Source organism: Rhopalosiphum maidis, chromosome 4 (genome assembly GCF_003676215.2).
Source record: "Rhopalosiphum maidis isolate BTI-1 chromosome 4, ASM367621v3, whole genome shotgun sequence".
Classification (NCBI taxonomy): Eukaryota; Metazoa; Arthropoda; class Insecta; order Hemiptera; family Aphididae; genus Rhopalosiphum; species Rhopalosiphum maidis.
In genome coordinates, this window is record NC_040880.1 from 13,443,533 (window position 1) to 13,459,966 (window position 16,434).

At 23.8% G+C, this 16,434-nt stretch overlaps 2 protein-coding genes across 3 annotated transcripts; one reads left to right on the forward strand and one right to left on the reverse strand.

Annotated features, from left to right (window-relative positions):
* Window positions 1-1,967: 1,967 nt before the first annotated feature.
* Window positions 1,968-12,249, forward strand: LOC113549515 (zinc finger MYND domain-containing protein 10). 2 transcript variants are annotated; one of them, XM_026950853.1, is made up of 11 exons: window positions 1,968-2,092; window positions 2,161-2,269; window positions 2,353-2,466; window positions 3,487-3,620; window positions 3,718-3,861; window positions 3,972-4,093; window positions 4,191-4,339; window positions 4,533-4,670; window positions 5,924-6,027; window positions 11,893-12,012; window positions 12,083-12,249. In XM_026950853.1, the coding sequence occupies exons 1-11, from the start codon at window positions 2,007-2,009 to the stop codon at window positions 12,129-12,131; spliced, it is 1,269 nt and encodes a 422-aa protein (XP_026806654.1). In that variant the 5' UTR covers window positions 1,968-2,006; the 3' UTR covers window positions 12,132-12,249. The 2 variants fall into 2 exon arrangements, with proteins under 2 accessions (XP_026806654.1, XP_026806656.1); XM_026950855.1 differs by having other exon boundaries at window positions 2,074-2,092; window positions 2,136-2,269.
* Window positions 12,138-16,198, reverse strand: LOC113549516 (uroporphyrinogen-III synthase-like). Its single transcript, XM_026950856.1, has 4 exons — window positions 15,859-16,198; window positions 15,398-15,598; window positions 15,071-15,318; window positions 12,138-12,338 (listed from the first exon to the last, which is right to left on the reverse strand). The coding sequence occupies exons 1-4, from the start codon at window positions 16,049-16,051 to the stop codon at window positions 12,216-12,218; spliced, it is 765 nt and encodes a 254-aa protein (XP_026806657.1). The 5' UTR covers window positions 16,052-16,198; the 3' UTR covers window positions 12,138-12,215.
* Between the last annotated feature and the right edge of the window lie 236 nt (window positions 16,199-16,434).

Consider the following 16,434-nt stretch of genomic DNA (forward strand, 5'->3'; position numbering starts at 1 on the left):
CCGTTAAGTTGAACGTACGCAATACTTATCAGTTTATAACGGTGTAGTATATGAAACTAAATGAATAAGTAAACTTTATAAACATTTTGTTTTGTGTTAAATAATCTTCAAGTGTAAACTTTTAAAAATAATTATTAAAACGTCGTCAAATCCGGAAACAAACCAGAACTGACTGACTAAAAGAACGGTGTCGGCCCAAAACGAACTTCCGTACACAACTGTCCCCATGTTTGAAAATCGAATCATTTTATCCGCCACTTATCGTACTCATACGCCAAAAAAAAAAAATAAATATAATCCATCGTGATAAAATCAATATATTCATCGTTCCACTCAGATTCTAAAATATGTTGTAATGAAACAGAGACTATAATATATTTAACAATAATAACAATCAATAAACATAAAATACAAACGAAAATACACATATAACACAATATGATTAGTGTTGAATAAAAGACAATAAAAAAAACATTTTTTTTTTTATTGATTTTGAAAATAAATTATCTTAGTACATAGAACATATTTTACAGAATATAATAAATTACAATGAATAAAATACTAAAGATAAATGATACTATGAGTTAGTAAATATTTGCAACCCTCCGATAAGCCAAAACAAGGTTGTGGCTTTGATATTATTATATTTATTTAGTTTTTGGTGCACATATTCATTATTGGTATATTTTGGTTTATTTAACAAGATTTTAATTAGGCTATTTATAGTTGATTTAAAAAAAATTCTTTATGAGTCATATGCCTGAAACTGCACAATTATTCAATTATTCCGTAATTCAATATTGATCGAACAAGCGATATTTAAATTAGTCTTTTTATTTGTTTTTTAAATATATTTTTAATATCATTACAGATATACCAGATACCTACCTAAAATTACTTATGTACCTATTGTATTGGTTAAAGAATTTAAATGATTTATTTATTTTTCCATGTTATATACCTAATTATTTAATTTTATTAACAGAAAACAAAGCAGTATAATTATTATTGGCTATATTGCCTATATTATGATTGCTTGATGAACCAACAAGTATTCTATATTTCGGATCAATATTTCCAAGATTTATGTTAAAATAAATATAATTTGATTTGTCTACGTTTATTTCTAATAAATCAATATCAAGCTAAGCCTAATTTTACTTATAATGATATTTGAATTCAAAAAAAGTGAATCAACTAATTTGTCTTGAATCAAAGTAGCAGTATCATCGCATACCAAATATTGTCTGCATTTATGTTTAAATTCAGTTTACCTGTAATAAAAAGAATATGTCGCAGTCCGCAGAACCGTAACTAGAGGTTGAGGTACACCATGTGCACATTTTACTTCTAATGACGCACTTAAAGAATTATATTAACCCTAATTACTTGCATTCTATTTGTTAGGTATTAACATAAGTCATACATTTTTCCTCTCAGACCACAATATTTTAATTTTTTTAAAAAATTCAAACGCTTTTTATTACATAAAATAGTCTTAGATTCTAAAAAAAAACCTAACCTAACAGCAGAGTGTTATCTATATACTTGATTACTTTTTAATTTTCAAGTTAAAATTATTTGGCAACAGCAGAAATGTAAAATAAAGATAAGTTTATATAATTTATTATATTTTATACTAACATATAAAATACTTTTCATATTGGAATTGGCAAAAAACGAACATAGATAAATTTATAGCTATAGGTATTAGGTAAACAATACTTATAAATAATAATACATACATAATACATGATAATTAGGTACCTTATTCGGTTGTCTTGGATAAGTTGGATACATATGCCACATTTATCACTGTTTGTACAAACAAACACGTTAATAAATACAATTTGAATACATTATAATGGTCAATGGACTGGTTACTAAGGAAATACAATTGGTAAAAATATCGACCAAACTTCTTAGAACTGAAGTAAAATTCGATAAATTTACCTAGTTATATTATTATTTATAATAAAATAACCATTTAAGTTATAAAATATATTATGATGGATATTATATCACAAAATGAAGTTGATTTTTTCATTGAACATATTAAAGAATCAAAACTTAATGAACTTGGATCAAAAATGTAATTCAATTCATTTTTAAATATTGATAAATTAAAAATATAGATGTACAAAAAAACGTGTATTGCAGTTGGTACGATAGTCATGATCGTTTGCAAAAACTCAACCAACAAGCTACATTGGATGCGTCTAAGGGCCGAGAAGAATATATTAAGGATCAGCTTATCAGTTACGGAAAAGTAAGTTAAACAACTATCACCACAACAATCGTGTCAAAATATCTAATGACATTTTTATCTTAAAATAAATTTGTACTTTTAAGGTTTCTATTATTGTACATGAAGCTATTTGTGTAGCTATATGGAGAGAAAAAGTACTTCCAGAATTACTGTGTATTATACCAAACCCTACACAATCATTTACACTATATTTTATCGTAAGTTTTTATTATACTATTATTACAATTTTTTATTAAATTAATACAGTTATATTTAATTATTTAAAGAAGATAAATAATTATTTATTCTATTCATAATATACACATTATAAATGATAATATAGTATATATAATATTATAACCACTAACTAGGGTTATGATTTATTAATTTAATAATTTATTTTGTATATCAAAGAATTTCACTTTAAATTTAAAATAAATAAAATGCATATCTTATTTAAGACATAAGACGTAACTATTTTAACTAACACAACATTTTTATTTTGCATATTTTAGATTAAAGAGCAGCATTTAGCGGTTTAATAAACTTTTTTATTGTACATATTCGTATTTTGGGAAAATTGTTTTGAATTTTTAACCAATTTATAATATTTAAATATATTTCATTAGCTATAGTAAATTTATTTTGTTTCATGTTTTTAAAAAATATAATTTTTTTTTTAATGTAAAGCTTATTTGTTATTATTATTTTGGTTTTATATTTACATTTTTTTATATACATTTTTAAGTACTTGACAGTCATAATTTTATTAAATTAAATAGTATATCATGGAATTTTGTATAGAAGATATTTCTTAATTCCTGAGTGACTTACTAAGTCACAACCTTATATATTATAAAGTATGATGTACAACATATTGGATTTTTGGTGTAGTGAGAATATCGAGATTTAAATATTTAATTTTGACTCATAGTCTGGTAGTCTGGTTTAAATTATGTAAATTTGTTTTCAATATAATTTATTAATATTATTTTTAAATGATACTATTGTTTAATATTTGTACACTGTTACAGAGCCGTGTCTAATGGGGGACAAAGAGGGCAACTGCCCCCAGTGTCATAATTTTCATATGTTAAGAATGGCGTCAACTATTTTTAGTGCCAATAATCTATATTATTTGGAAAATTGATTTTGTCTCTAGCGTCTTTAACTCTTAAACTGTCGCTGTATTTGTATAAATGTATATTTACGATTCGAATTCTTAATTATGATTTTAGTTATTTCATGAAACTGTAGCGGTTGGACTGTTACAAAAGATACTGTTTCACGAAGAAGGTGTTCAATCATTAGGAAATTATGCTTTGGATCTGTTTGACCATATCATATTTGCAATCACACATATAGCTATTGGGTACTGTTGATTAATAATATTTAATATTAAAAACTAATTTATTTATATGTATTATATGTATACAATTATTTTTCCTTCTTTTTAATAATGAATTTAGAAACACAAATAATTTCCAAATCTGTTCAAAAATAACTAATATGCCAGTAGTAGATGAAATAATTGAACATAAACATAAAATACAATTTGAAGTGGGAATTTGTTGCATTGGCATAATGTTTAATATGTTACTACACGTAAAAAAGTAAAATTTTAATATATCTATGCATGAATTTAAATTTAAATAGTTTTAAATACAATATTATATAACCAATAAATGTATATATATATATATATATATTATGTATATTGTAGCTTATCCTTATCTGTTACTACAAGAATGACAACCAATAATGATGTCCCAATGTTATTATGTCAATTATTAAATGTAAAGCCTTGGATAAAGTGGGAAAACAAAAAAAAATATATTTTTCAAGGTAGATATTTAAATTAGGTACCTACTATAAGTACTTTCCAAACAAAATTGTTATAAACTAGTAAAATTTGTATTTACTTGGAGTGCATTATGAATAGAGAATTCATGGAAAATAATGGACGAAACAAATAATATTATACCGAAACAAGAAGCTCATTTGTGGTTAAGTCTACATGAATTTTTCACATCAGAACAGCTGCGTAAAAGTTATGAAATAACTCAATTTCGGAAAAAAAATCTTATGCAGGTAAATGTAATAAAAAAGGTACCTAATAAATCTGTTTATATAAACAGATTTATTTTATATGTTTCATTGCGAATAAAAATAACTTATAAACTTTGTACAAAATTTAAAATATTAACCTAGTATATTATATTTGTTTTTATCTATTATTTATAATATAACAACTTATATTTTATTTTTATTTCATATTTAATAGTTACAACATTTACTGAATGATAGTGTTTTGGATCAAATTCCCCCATTGATACACTTTAGACAATGTTTGTATCAGTTGAGTTTAACAGAAGTTTCAACAAGATTTAAACGCACTCTTATTATGGAATTAAATGCTGAAGTAAGATATTAAATATTATAAATAGCAAGGTTTGTAAAACCTAAAGGCTGTGAACTTAAGTTCATGCAGTAAAAAATGTTTGAATATATTAATATGTATAAAACAAAATACTATACTCTAAAAAACGTTAAAATACATTTTAAAAAAACCTTTACTTATACATTAAAAATGATATGTAAAATATCATTCTTTCTCTTTTATAATGAAATGAAAAGCATAAATAAATTTTATCTACAAGCTGCAACAAAGGTCAAAATAAAAATAAATCAATTGTGTTATAATTTCTACCTTTGCATTATTTTTTAATAATCAAATCATATCTATAAAAAACAGGTATTTTTCAGTTCATCAAAAAAATAATAATAATTCAATTGTTCAGAATATAAAAGCAAGCCAGAGTTCCCTAAAATGGTGACCTTTCACCTATGCTCTATAAATTTTTGCTAATCAAAAAGGAATATCCTTTCAAATTTAATTGTAAACTAATTCCACTTCACCAGTTAACTTAATACTTCGGAACTCTTCATAAAATGTTTACACGGTTAAATCACACTAATTAAAAAGGTTAACAATTAAATTCTTGCCACCACCTACTTAGACCTATTCCTGAATCAGACTTGTGTAATAAAAATAAATTACTCCTATGCAAATCAGTCATTAGACCAGTATAGTCATATAATATCCAAATTAGGGGGCCCAGCCAAATCAGCTCTCATTAATTGTATATGAATAAATACATTTTTTCATGCACTTGTTCATAGGTTTTTTTTTTTTTTTATCGAAGTTGGCAGGCGTCTATTATTTTCAACAATTCAAACATGTTTGTTGGTATATAGGTAACAAAATTATGTAATTGTGTTGATTATATTATGTAGGTATCTACTGACTAGTGTCTACATAAAAAGTTTTGATTTTAAAAATAAATGTTATAATTTTCTTACATAAAAACTGTTAACATTAATTAAAAAATTTGAGTAATTAGATCAAATATGCAGAAAACCTTGGAATTATAGATATAAAGATATGCATAAATTTCATATATTATATCATAAAATCACAGAGTAACAAATTTCTATATATGGTACCAAGTATCTACCTAATACATAGTATTTAAAAAATTAAAACCACTTGGCAAATTTACGTTCAATGTATGAACTTAAGAGCCATGCAGATAATTCTCAATAAAATAATACATAAAAAAACAATATTATTAAGCGTATTATTAATTTTAAAATTATATTTCTTTCAACTAGATTAGGCCTACTATTTTAAATACTTATACTAAACAATGGAAAAAAATTGCAAGAACTCAAGTAGTTTATTTGTTTGGAAATGACTCATATGATGTAGCTAAATCGTAAGTATATCATTAAATTAAATTTAATGTAGGGGATTATGATTTAATTAAATTATAGTAGTATAAAAAAAAACTACTATTTAACAAATATTGGTTGTATATGGATTTTTTCAACTTATAGCAGTGCTGTAGTAACTATAGCATTATTGATGCCTGGTGCTAAGAATCATTTTTAGCGCACCAACCCCTCTACCAAATATGTGTATATTTATATCCATAAAGAGACTATGGTAAGCAGTCACTTTGTACGGTCCATTATTTAAACTGCATAACGCAAACACTTTATACGGTCAAGTAAAATTTTAGAATGCGGACACTTTGTTCTATTATATACATAAAGTATATATTAATCAGAGACGGAACTTCGATTTTTTACGCCCGGGAGAAATATTAAAATTACGCTCAAACATCGACCAAGACTGAAATATCCTTTCCTACAATTATATTTAATAATTAGAATTCAAATTACAAAAGTATTAAAGTATTACATATTTATTGACTTTTAAATATATAATAATGCTAACTAAAAAAATTATTAAAATTGTAATAAATCGTTATTTTACGCGATTTTGTAAAAAATTAAATCTCACATACGCTCATACATTTTTCTCTAAATTGACGCTAGTTTTTTTTTACAGTTACTTGCAAGAAAACTTATGGATAACCTTGTATTAGGTTTTTTAACCATATGTATAAATCACAAAAATTTTACGAATTTTCAACTTCAAAATTCCTTGCAAATCTTCGTGATTTTGATATATTTCGTAAACATTTGAACTTTAAATACTTATAAACAAAAATTGTGACTAACAATTTTTGGTTATTTTTTTATTATTATTAGTACAATTTATAATAAACCTGTTATTAAATTTTAAAGATTTTTTGGAGCCAATTTTTTTATAATCATTTCAAAAAATAACTAAGAAAAATCAAAAATTTAAATTGTCTATAAATAGCTTAAAAAATTCTAAAAATTTAAAAATTTAATCGTAAATAGATAACGCTTATATAAACATTTGGTGAAAATTTTAAGTATTTACAATGATTTATTTTCTAGTTACATCAAAATAAAAAAATCATTATTCTCGAAAAGTGGTTATGTGTAAAAATTCCCGTTTTGCCGTTCGTTCTTCCTGACGCTTTTGAAAACTACGAGCAATTTTTTACTTTTGACCAACTAGATTTATTTTCTTTTTCAAAGAGGAGCTGAATTCAAAAACCAAAGCATTATTTTCACTCCAAAACGTGATGACAGACACAAAAAAAAATAAAAATTTAATAGACATACATCATTGTAAGATAAATAGATTCCTCATTTCGTTCAGAATCTAAAATTGTGCCAATATATTTTAATATTATTATGATGATATAAGCATCAATTATGTACTATCTTGTATTCAATTTTAAGTTTTTTTGACTGAAAAAAAATATATTGATATTTTAAATAAAATGTTAAAAAATGTCAACAATTTTATATAGTTTATTGATGATTCAAAAATATATTTAAGATTATACCGTATACACACAATTATAATATAATCCGTTAGTAGAAATTTAAAGTATCTAAAATCTCCTATTTATTTTTGAATCATAATAAAATAAAGTATTCAATGTTTTTAAAAACTTAAATACCTATTTTAGATTTTGAACGGAGTGATAATGATAAATGTATGATTTTACAATGATGTGTTTTTTTTGTGTCTGTCATCACGTTTTGGAGTAGTAATAGTGCTTTCATTTTTAACTTCAGCTCATCTTTGAAAAGGAAAATGAATCTAGTTGGTCAAAAGTAAAAAATTTCCCGTAATTTTCAAAAGCGTCAGGAAAAACCCTGAAAAAGTAACGACAAAATGGGAATTTTTACGCATAACCAGTTTTCGATATAAACTTTTAGTTTTAGTCACAATATTTGTTCATATAAGCATTTAAAAATCAAATGTGTACGAAATATGTCAAAATCACAAAGATTTGCAAGGAATTTTGAAGTTGAAAATTCTTAAGGTTTTTGTGATTTATATCTATGGTTATAAAAAACCCAATACAAGGTCCATAACTTTTTCTTCAATTCAAATAACTATAAAAAAAATTCTAGTGTCAAAATAGAAAAATGTTATGAGCGTATAAAATTTAATTTTTTACGAAATCGTGTAAAATAACAATATATTACAATTTAAATATAGGTAATAATATCTAAAGTATAATTATCTTAAGTAAACTAAAAACTTTCCCTTTAAAAGAGCTACTCAAACTATTACGAGTACTGGATATTGAAAAACTATACAAAAAGCAAACGATGTGTTTTATTTACAAAACTAAAGCATTTAAAATTAAAAACAATCCTCATAATTTTAGAAAAAAACATCTCGAAATTCCTTTTACTAACATCAAAAAAGCATCTAATATATTTAATCAAGTTGGTCTAAGGCCATTAGAGATCATCCCAGATGAAATAAGAGTGTTCAAATTATTTGCAATTTAAATACAAACTAAAGAATTAGTTTTATGATAGTCTGTAGAAACTATTTTATTGTTCAAAACTATTATTTATGAAAAGTTATACTGAAAGACATTTATTAAATAGCTTATTTATTAAAAATCCTAAATATTCAATTACTAAATTATATTTTATATAATTATGATTGTTACTATACTTTTAAGTTCTTAATGTATTCCTTCTATATCAATACACAATTTGTGAATTTTTTGCTTTTTAAATTTTATTCTTTATTTTAAATTTAATTTTTAGTTTATTCATTACATATTATTTCTTTATATTTAAAATAACAATCTAGATAAGTATTCTTGCTCAACAACAAGAGGTTTACCTAAGTGTAGAGCAAAGTTAGTGACTTCATATATTCACCCATTATACTTTGTACACATTTCTTCTACTAGCAATAAATAAATTAATTTAATTTAAATATAATATATCCTACTAATTATCCTGGAGTGCCTAGACTGACAAATCATCTCTGTACTCGGCGTGTTCAGAATCGTTTTTAGTATATAATGATACTTGTCATTGCATTCAAATTTAACACATGTATTATAGTGACCTACTTTAGTTCTTCCCATCAGCCATCTGTACTACTAAACAGCAGAGTGATTCTCACTTGCCCGCCCTTTTTTTTATGTACATATAACATTTTTTAAAATTACCAACCATGTTGTAATTAATTCATAAAATAATTACTTTGTATAGCTATGAATAGTAAATTTAATGCAAGATTCCTCACGAGTCATGAGTATTTAATACCAGAATCAAAAAATCTAAAAATACATGTGTCGCATCCACTTAGTGTAGTCATATTTTTCATGAAATGAAAACTCTTATTTTACACTTTGTGTAATATTTTAAACTGATTATATCAATAGGTAACTTTTTATGAAATCGAAATAATAACTTTTTGTGTTATGAAAAATACAATCAGTTTAAATTAAGTTTCATTTTTAATCTATTACATTTATTCATGATTATTATAATTATTTATAATAAATTATTACTTATTTTTACAAATATTAGAGCTATGGGAATGACTGTGACATTTTACAGAAGCTTTAAAACAAGCACATTGTTTTGATTAACATTGGCGTTTACAAATACAACTTAAAAAACCCTGTCCCCCAGAAATATGAAATATTCTAACAATTAATTACATTTTTATTTTGGTTGCTAAGATTTCATATAAAAATAAAAATAAAAATGATATATAAAACTTTTCCAGAATGCCATAATCTTATTACACTCATACAATTGATCCGATTAATTATCGATAACAGGTTATAAAATATTAGTAGTACAACATAGGCGTGCGCAGACCTGAATTTCGGGGGGTGCTTACAATTTTTTCGGGCCCCTTCTTAATTTGGGCCCTCTCTTAAAAAGACATGAACATATATTAATAAATAATAATGCACGTATAAACATTACTTACATTATATCACATATTTATCAGTAGTATTACTAGTACCAAGAAATATATTTCATTAGACAGTTGGATCTAAAACCTATTTTTAAGATAATTGCAATATTTATTTATTATTTTTACTTTTGTAGTCAATAACATCTAGTTGTTATAATCATAATAAGTTTTTAAATATAAAATAGTTTACATTGTATTTTTTTTTTATCCAGAAACATCATTTTTTTACGATATATTTTAGAAAAAATACCATTTTTATTCTAGTAACATTAGTTAAAATACGGACCCATTTAATATATGCCATTGGAATTAAATTTTAGGGCCCCAATTACTTGTCGGGGGGTGCCCAGCCACACCCGGAACCCACTGTGCGCACACCTATGTAGTATAGTACTACATGTATGTAGTAAGTTCTATAATACCTATTTAGTATCTTAATGCCTACAATTCAAAGTTACTAGATTTGTGTTATCGTATCAATGTTATTATTTCAATTTCACAAAAAGTTACCTATTGATGTAATTAATTCAAAATATTACACTAAGTGTAAAATAAGAGTTTCCATTTCATGAAATGGATAAAATATATGTCCATTTCATGAACTAAAATTTGACTTACACAATATGATCATAGTATATCTATTTCATGAAAAATACGATTACACTAAGTGGATGCGACATATGCATTTACATATATATATATTCATTTTTATAGTCATTTTAATTTCAAGTTTGGACAAAATTACATATCTATTATAAACAATAAATAACAATGTTAATTAATTTATTATAATTCAAAAATAATATTTGAAGGGAACTTTACATTTATGATATATTATTTAAATTTGAATCTTCACCATTTACGCAACAACATTTTCAAAATATTGATCTTAAGATATTAATTATTAATACCATGTAACTATTCATGATTATTGATGGTAAGATGAAATTTACTTAAAAGTTAATTATAATGTTATAATAATTCGTCATTATCGATATAATAAATCTACTTCATCAAAAATTAAATTAATCTATCCTATAAGTAAAAGTAAAAAATAAACTTCAATTTAATAAAAATATCAAAAACCATATAAATTGTACTTGTGATACAGACCGCCTCTGCTAAGAATTGAACCACCAGTATAATGACTCCCAATCGACACTTATAGTACACCAGAGCGGTATCTACTTTTATTGAATATAATTATTTTCCATAACTTCATAAGCCATTTTTTGGTAGAAAAATACATTTATTTTTAATTTCGAGTGACAATTTTGATAACAAATTCTAGTTTATATTTTTTAGGGTCAAGTAAAATCACTCTAAATCATTATCTAGAAAAACAAAAATAAAACGAAATAATATGTTTTCCTTACAAGAATAAAAAAAATCTAGTTTTAATTCTTATAACAGTAATGACCAACCTTTTTTTTAACGAGGGTCATAAAAAATTCTGGGTGGGCCAAGAATTTAAACTTTTTTTTTAATTGAATGTATATTTTATTTTAGGCACATCTTTATATAGGTATATTTAATTAATAATTTAATTATTTATTAAATATTGCTTGTTATAAAATAAAATATAAATATATGTAATTGACAATAAGACATAGAAATATTTTACAAACGTTACATTTTTAGAATATATATATTTTTCATTTTAATCACTTTGACGGGCCAGTTAATAATGGATTGGTCACCACTGTTTTATAAGTCATAAACTTTTAAATTTTCACAAAATTTGTTAAAATTGCGAATTATTTTGAAATACCTATATAAACTGACAAACTATAAATTCTAGATAGTTTGCTTAGAATTGTTATTCATTGAATATTTAAATACAATAATTAATCATTGAAATCACATTGTATACACTTATCATATTTCTCAGGACTTGAAAATAATATAGCTGAGCGATATCCTTGTTTTATTTTTTTTCTAGACTAAGTGAAACATATGAACATATTGATGATTTTGAAGTCAAGGAAAATATTTGCGCTCATTGTAGACAACCAGCAAAAAATAGGTGCTCCAAGTGTAAAAAGCAATGGTATTGTAGCCGGTAACTAACAAAAACAAATATAATTTATAATAAGCTTAAATTTTAAAATAAATTACTGTTATGATTTCAGGAAATGCCAAGTAACCAATTGGGATAAACATAAAATCATCTGTCAGTAACTGAAATATATGTTCAATATAACATAGGATATATTTTATACTTTATAAATCTTAGTTACATATTAATATAGATAAATCAGTAAATTATTTAATAAATGACTGTATCATCTCTAACATAGACTCTGGTTTTGGTTTTTCACATTCCCCAGTTAAAATAAAACCAGCTTCCTTAATAGCAGCTCCTGTAGTAGGACCAATAGCAAAAATCTGTAAAAAAATTAATTTAATATTTATGATGTATAATTTAATATAGATTAAACATAGTTAGACCTTGTTAAAAGACATTGTTAAAAAACAATTATTTTATAAATGCAGAACTACTTTACTATCATAAAGAATCCATATATTATAATTAAAATAAAACAGTCTGTGTTAAAAAAAAAATTAGATAATCCTATTTATATTGGAAAATTGAGTTTTTGTTAACTATTATACTAATATTAAATTTTAATAGGAATTTTTAATTAATTAATTAAATTAGTGGAGCCTAATCATAATAAGATGAAATAAGAGTATTAATTAATCACTTAACTGAATCTTCTCAATCTTTCTTATTGTTAAACTTTAAATTAATTTAATGTTTATCATAGGACGTCCAATTCATATGGTCTTATGTATTGTTTCCTTCTTACAAATTTATTAAATTCCTATTTAATATGTAAGATTTACAATAAACAGTTTTAATTTAGTTTTATTAGTTTTGGGATTTAAGTTAATCTACTATTTGTTTTTAATGGTAACAATATTTTCTATGGTTTTTGGATAATTTAATTTTAAAGAGTTATGAACATTTTCAAATTGTGATATTTTACACTAATAATTTATTTCATAACAAAAGTAGTATCAACACAATTTAAATAAACTATACTAAATATTACAGTTTATCCTAAGTTTAATAATAAGACTATTTTGCTCCAATATTAAAACTAACAAATCTAAATCAGAACTACTGTATGAAAATTTGTTTGACAAACACTATAACTTTAAGAGGACACCATACCCCTATGTATTGTCTCTTTCTTACTAACGTACATTATAACAAATTTTTGTTCAAAAGAATACATTTTGTGATGTTAGCTTTAATATTAGAGTAAATTTACCTATTATCAAATTTAAAGGTAAGAATATTATCTAGACAATAACATATGCTTTTAATGATATTATTATTTTAAAGCGAGTTATAGCTATGTAAAATATAACAACTTTAAAATGATAATATCAAAAAAATATATGTCATTGTCAAATAATATTCTTACCTTTAAATTTGATAATAGGTAAATTTACTCTAATATTAAAACTAACATCACAAAATTTATTCTGCTGAACAAAAATGTGTTATGATGTATGTTAGTAAGACAGACAACACATGTGAGTATGGTGTCCTCTTAAGTAAGACTATCTTAATAGTCACAAACTGCCTATATATTTTACAAACCCATATATATTTGTTATTGACCATTACAGTGTTGGGTAACAAAAATTACAAATTACTGTAAGGAAATTACTTATTAAAAATAATTTCTACGACAAGGAAAGAGTTTTTTTACGTTATTAAAATGAAGTAGAATAATTTATATTAAATGTAAAAGGATTATAATATTTAAGAAAAATTACAATTATTCTGAAATAATATTATTATTTGATATTCCTATCTATTTATGGGCATACGATATATTATTTATTTTATAGATCCTGTTTATTTATATAATTACCAATGCACAACATCAATTTTATACAGATACAATTTAAATAGGCGTATAATGTGTAACATTTTTTATGATAAAAAAATATTGAAACATTTTATCAATAAATAAGAAAAAAGTAATATTATTTGTAACGCCCTGCTTTCAAAAAGGAAATGTAATGTGACATGATAAAAATAATGTTAGATAATGCGAATGTAATTTAGATAAAAATATTTAATATAATGAGTAACGTAATTTTATTACTTAAGTAATTTACTCAACATCCAACATTGTTGACCAATCAATATTACTACTAACCTAATTATAAAGATGATTTAAATGTATTACCAAAACTACTAATTTAGCGCTAGATGATATAGTAAATAATTCATCTTTTTCTATAATTGGAAAAAATAACCTAAAGAAATTAATAACATTGTATATTATAAAATCTTTTGTTTATATTTTACATAAATAAAACTTTTCATACTTGTTGTAGTCTAAAATAAAAAAGTAAAATAAAGATCTAGTCAATACTGTTTCAAAAAATATTAATATTTAACTTATGTGTTCAGTTTTCATAAAAAAAATAATAATTCAAATAATCTTTCAAATCTCACTATCCCAGTAATTATTAAAATAAGTAACATTATTTAAGCTTTATTTAAGTATTTATTTCTAATCAATATTAAATTATAACTTTGTTTGCCTTAAGTTTCTTTATTATGTTATTAAATATTAATGAAGATTCAAATTGAAACATTCTCATACTCTCAGAAATCATGTTAGTGCTGACCTCAAATTTATCTCATCTATTCTCAATGGTGCAATGAATGTTCCTGAAATTTTATCTGTTATAAAACTATGTTCAATCTTTAAAGTTCTAGAAAACTAGAAAGCATACGCTTTTAAAAAAAAATTCCTTTACACTCACTTCTCATTGTTATATTTTGCATCAAATACGATGTTTTTTTTTAAATAATGCACCTTCACATTTTCAGACTTAATGTTAAATCTTTAATCTTAAAATACTATAATGTTACTTTCTTAAATTTTGTTCTGTTATAGTTATATAAATTCATTGTACGTTTTGTGTTTACCTACAAAATTGCTAATTGGTGTAAATACAATATATAATCTGAGCGTTCAAAATTATTAAGCATTAATATTTACCTAATATTTATTACTAAATGTTATAATGAGATACTTGTATCTAGTATTCGAATATTTTATTCTATTAACTGTTATACTTACATGTAATTGACTAAATAATTGTTTTGGCATCAAATCTAATATTGCACGAAAACCAGAAGGACTAAAAAAAATAACTCCTATTTGATTTTTAATTTGACTCAATAACATATTTAAATTCGTCTTTAAATTATTATGTGGTATAGTCCGGTAAACTTCTATATTTTCAAATTTAACAGTTTTTATATTATCTGATAGTATATTTAGATTTAGATTTCCACATGGAGCTAATAATGGTTTACTTAATTTATCTAAAAATAAAAAAAAGCATTAATAAAAACAAAAATACTTCTTATAGTATGTAATTGTTATCTTTTTCCATTACTGTACATTTTAAAATAATAGGTATCAAAGCCATGGCATTGCCACTATCAGCTCCAATTGGCTCAAAACCAAGTTCTTTGTTTACCAGCCGAGATGTTGTTTCTCCAACTACAAACATAGGTTTTTTATGCCAATCATCATCTAGCTTACTATCGGCCAAACACTTAACAATTCCGCGTACACATCTTGGACTAGTTATAACCATACCTAAATTAAACAATTAAAAATATTAATAGTAAATTACTATTATCAATAATTGTATAGGTAATTTTTTTAAACAAATTTACTTTTAAATATTTGTAAAAAAAAATTATAGAATTAATTTAAATTAATTATTTTTGATTTATCTAATACAATTTAGAGATGTATATTAAAATAGTTTACAATTATTATAACTTAAAATAATTTAAACACCTCAGCATAATAATACATAGTGAAGTTAAATAATAACAACAATTCATACAAACCAGAATAATCTTGTGGCTTTTGTAGTTTGTGATTAAGCACATCAAAGTTATGATATTCAAATTCTAAAGTGGGTACTAAATTAGCTTCATATCCTTCATTATTTAAAATGTTTATATATGGATCTATTGGGTCATTTTCTTCTGAATAAGCTTTAAAAATAATGAAAGTCGTATTAGATTTAGAATAAGACATAACTTAAATATATGGTAAAATTAAACTCAGCTTTAGTTGTAAAGCAATATTTTACAATTAATTTTTATTTTTATTATTGAACTTGAACATTTATTATTAATATTTATTACGTAGTCATTGATGCAATTATGAATAAAATTATAACAAATAACTGAAAATCTGAACAATATGTTATCAACTATAAGAATTATCAAATCAAGACATGTCGATAGCACAGTCCATAGATAATCACTTCACTCGTCACTCTTCAATTCACTCTACGAGTTCCCATGGCGGTCTTTTTGAAAATTTCTCACCGTTTCGTTCGCGAGTCGTCAGATGCCAACTCGGTGGTTTACTAGTTTCGTCGGTAGAAATTCTTTAAATCACGATCAAACGATTTA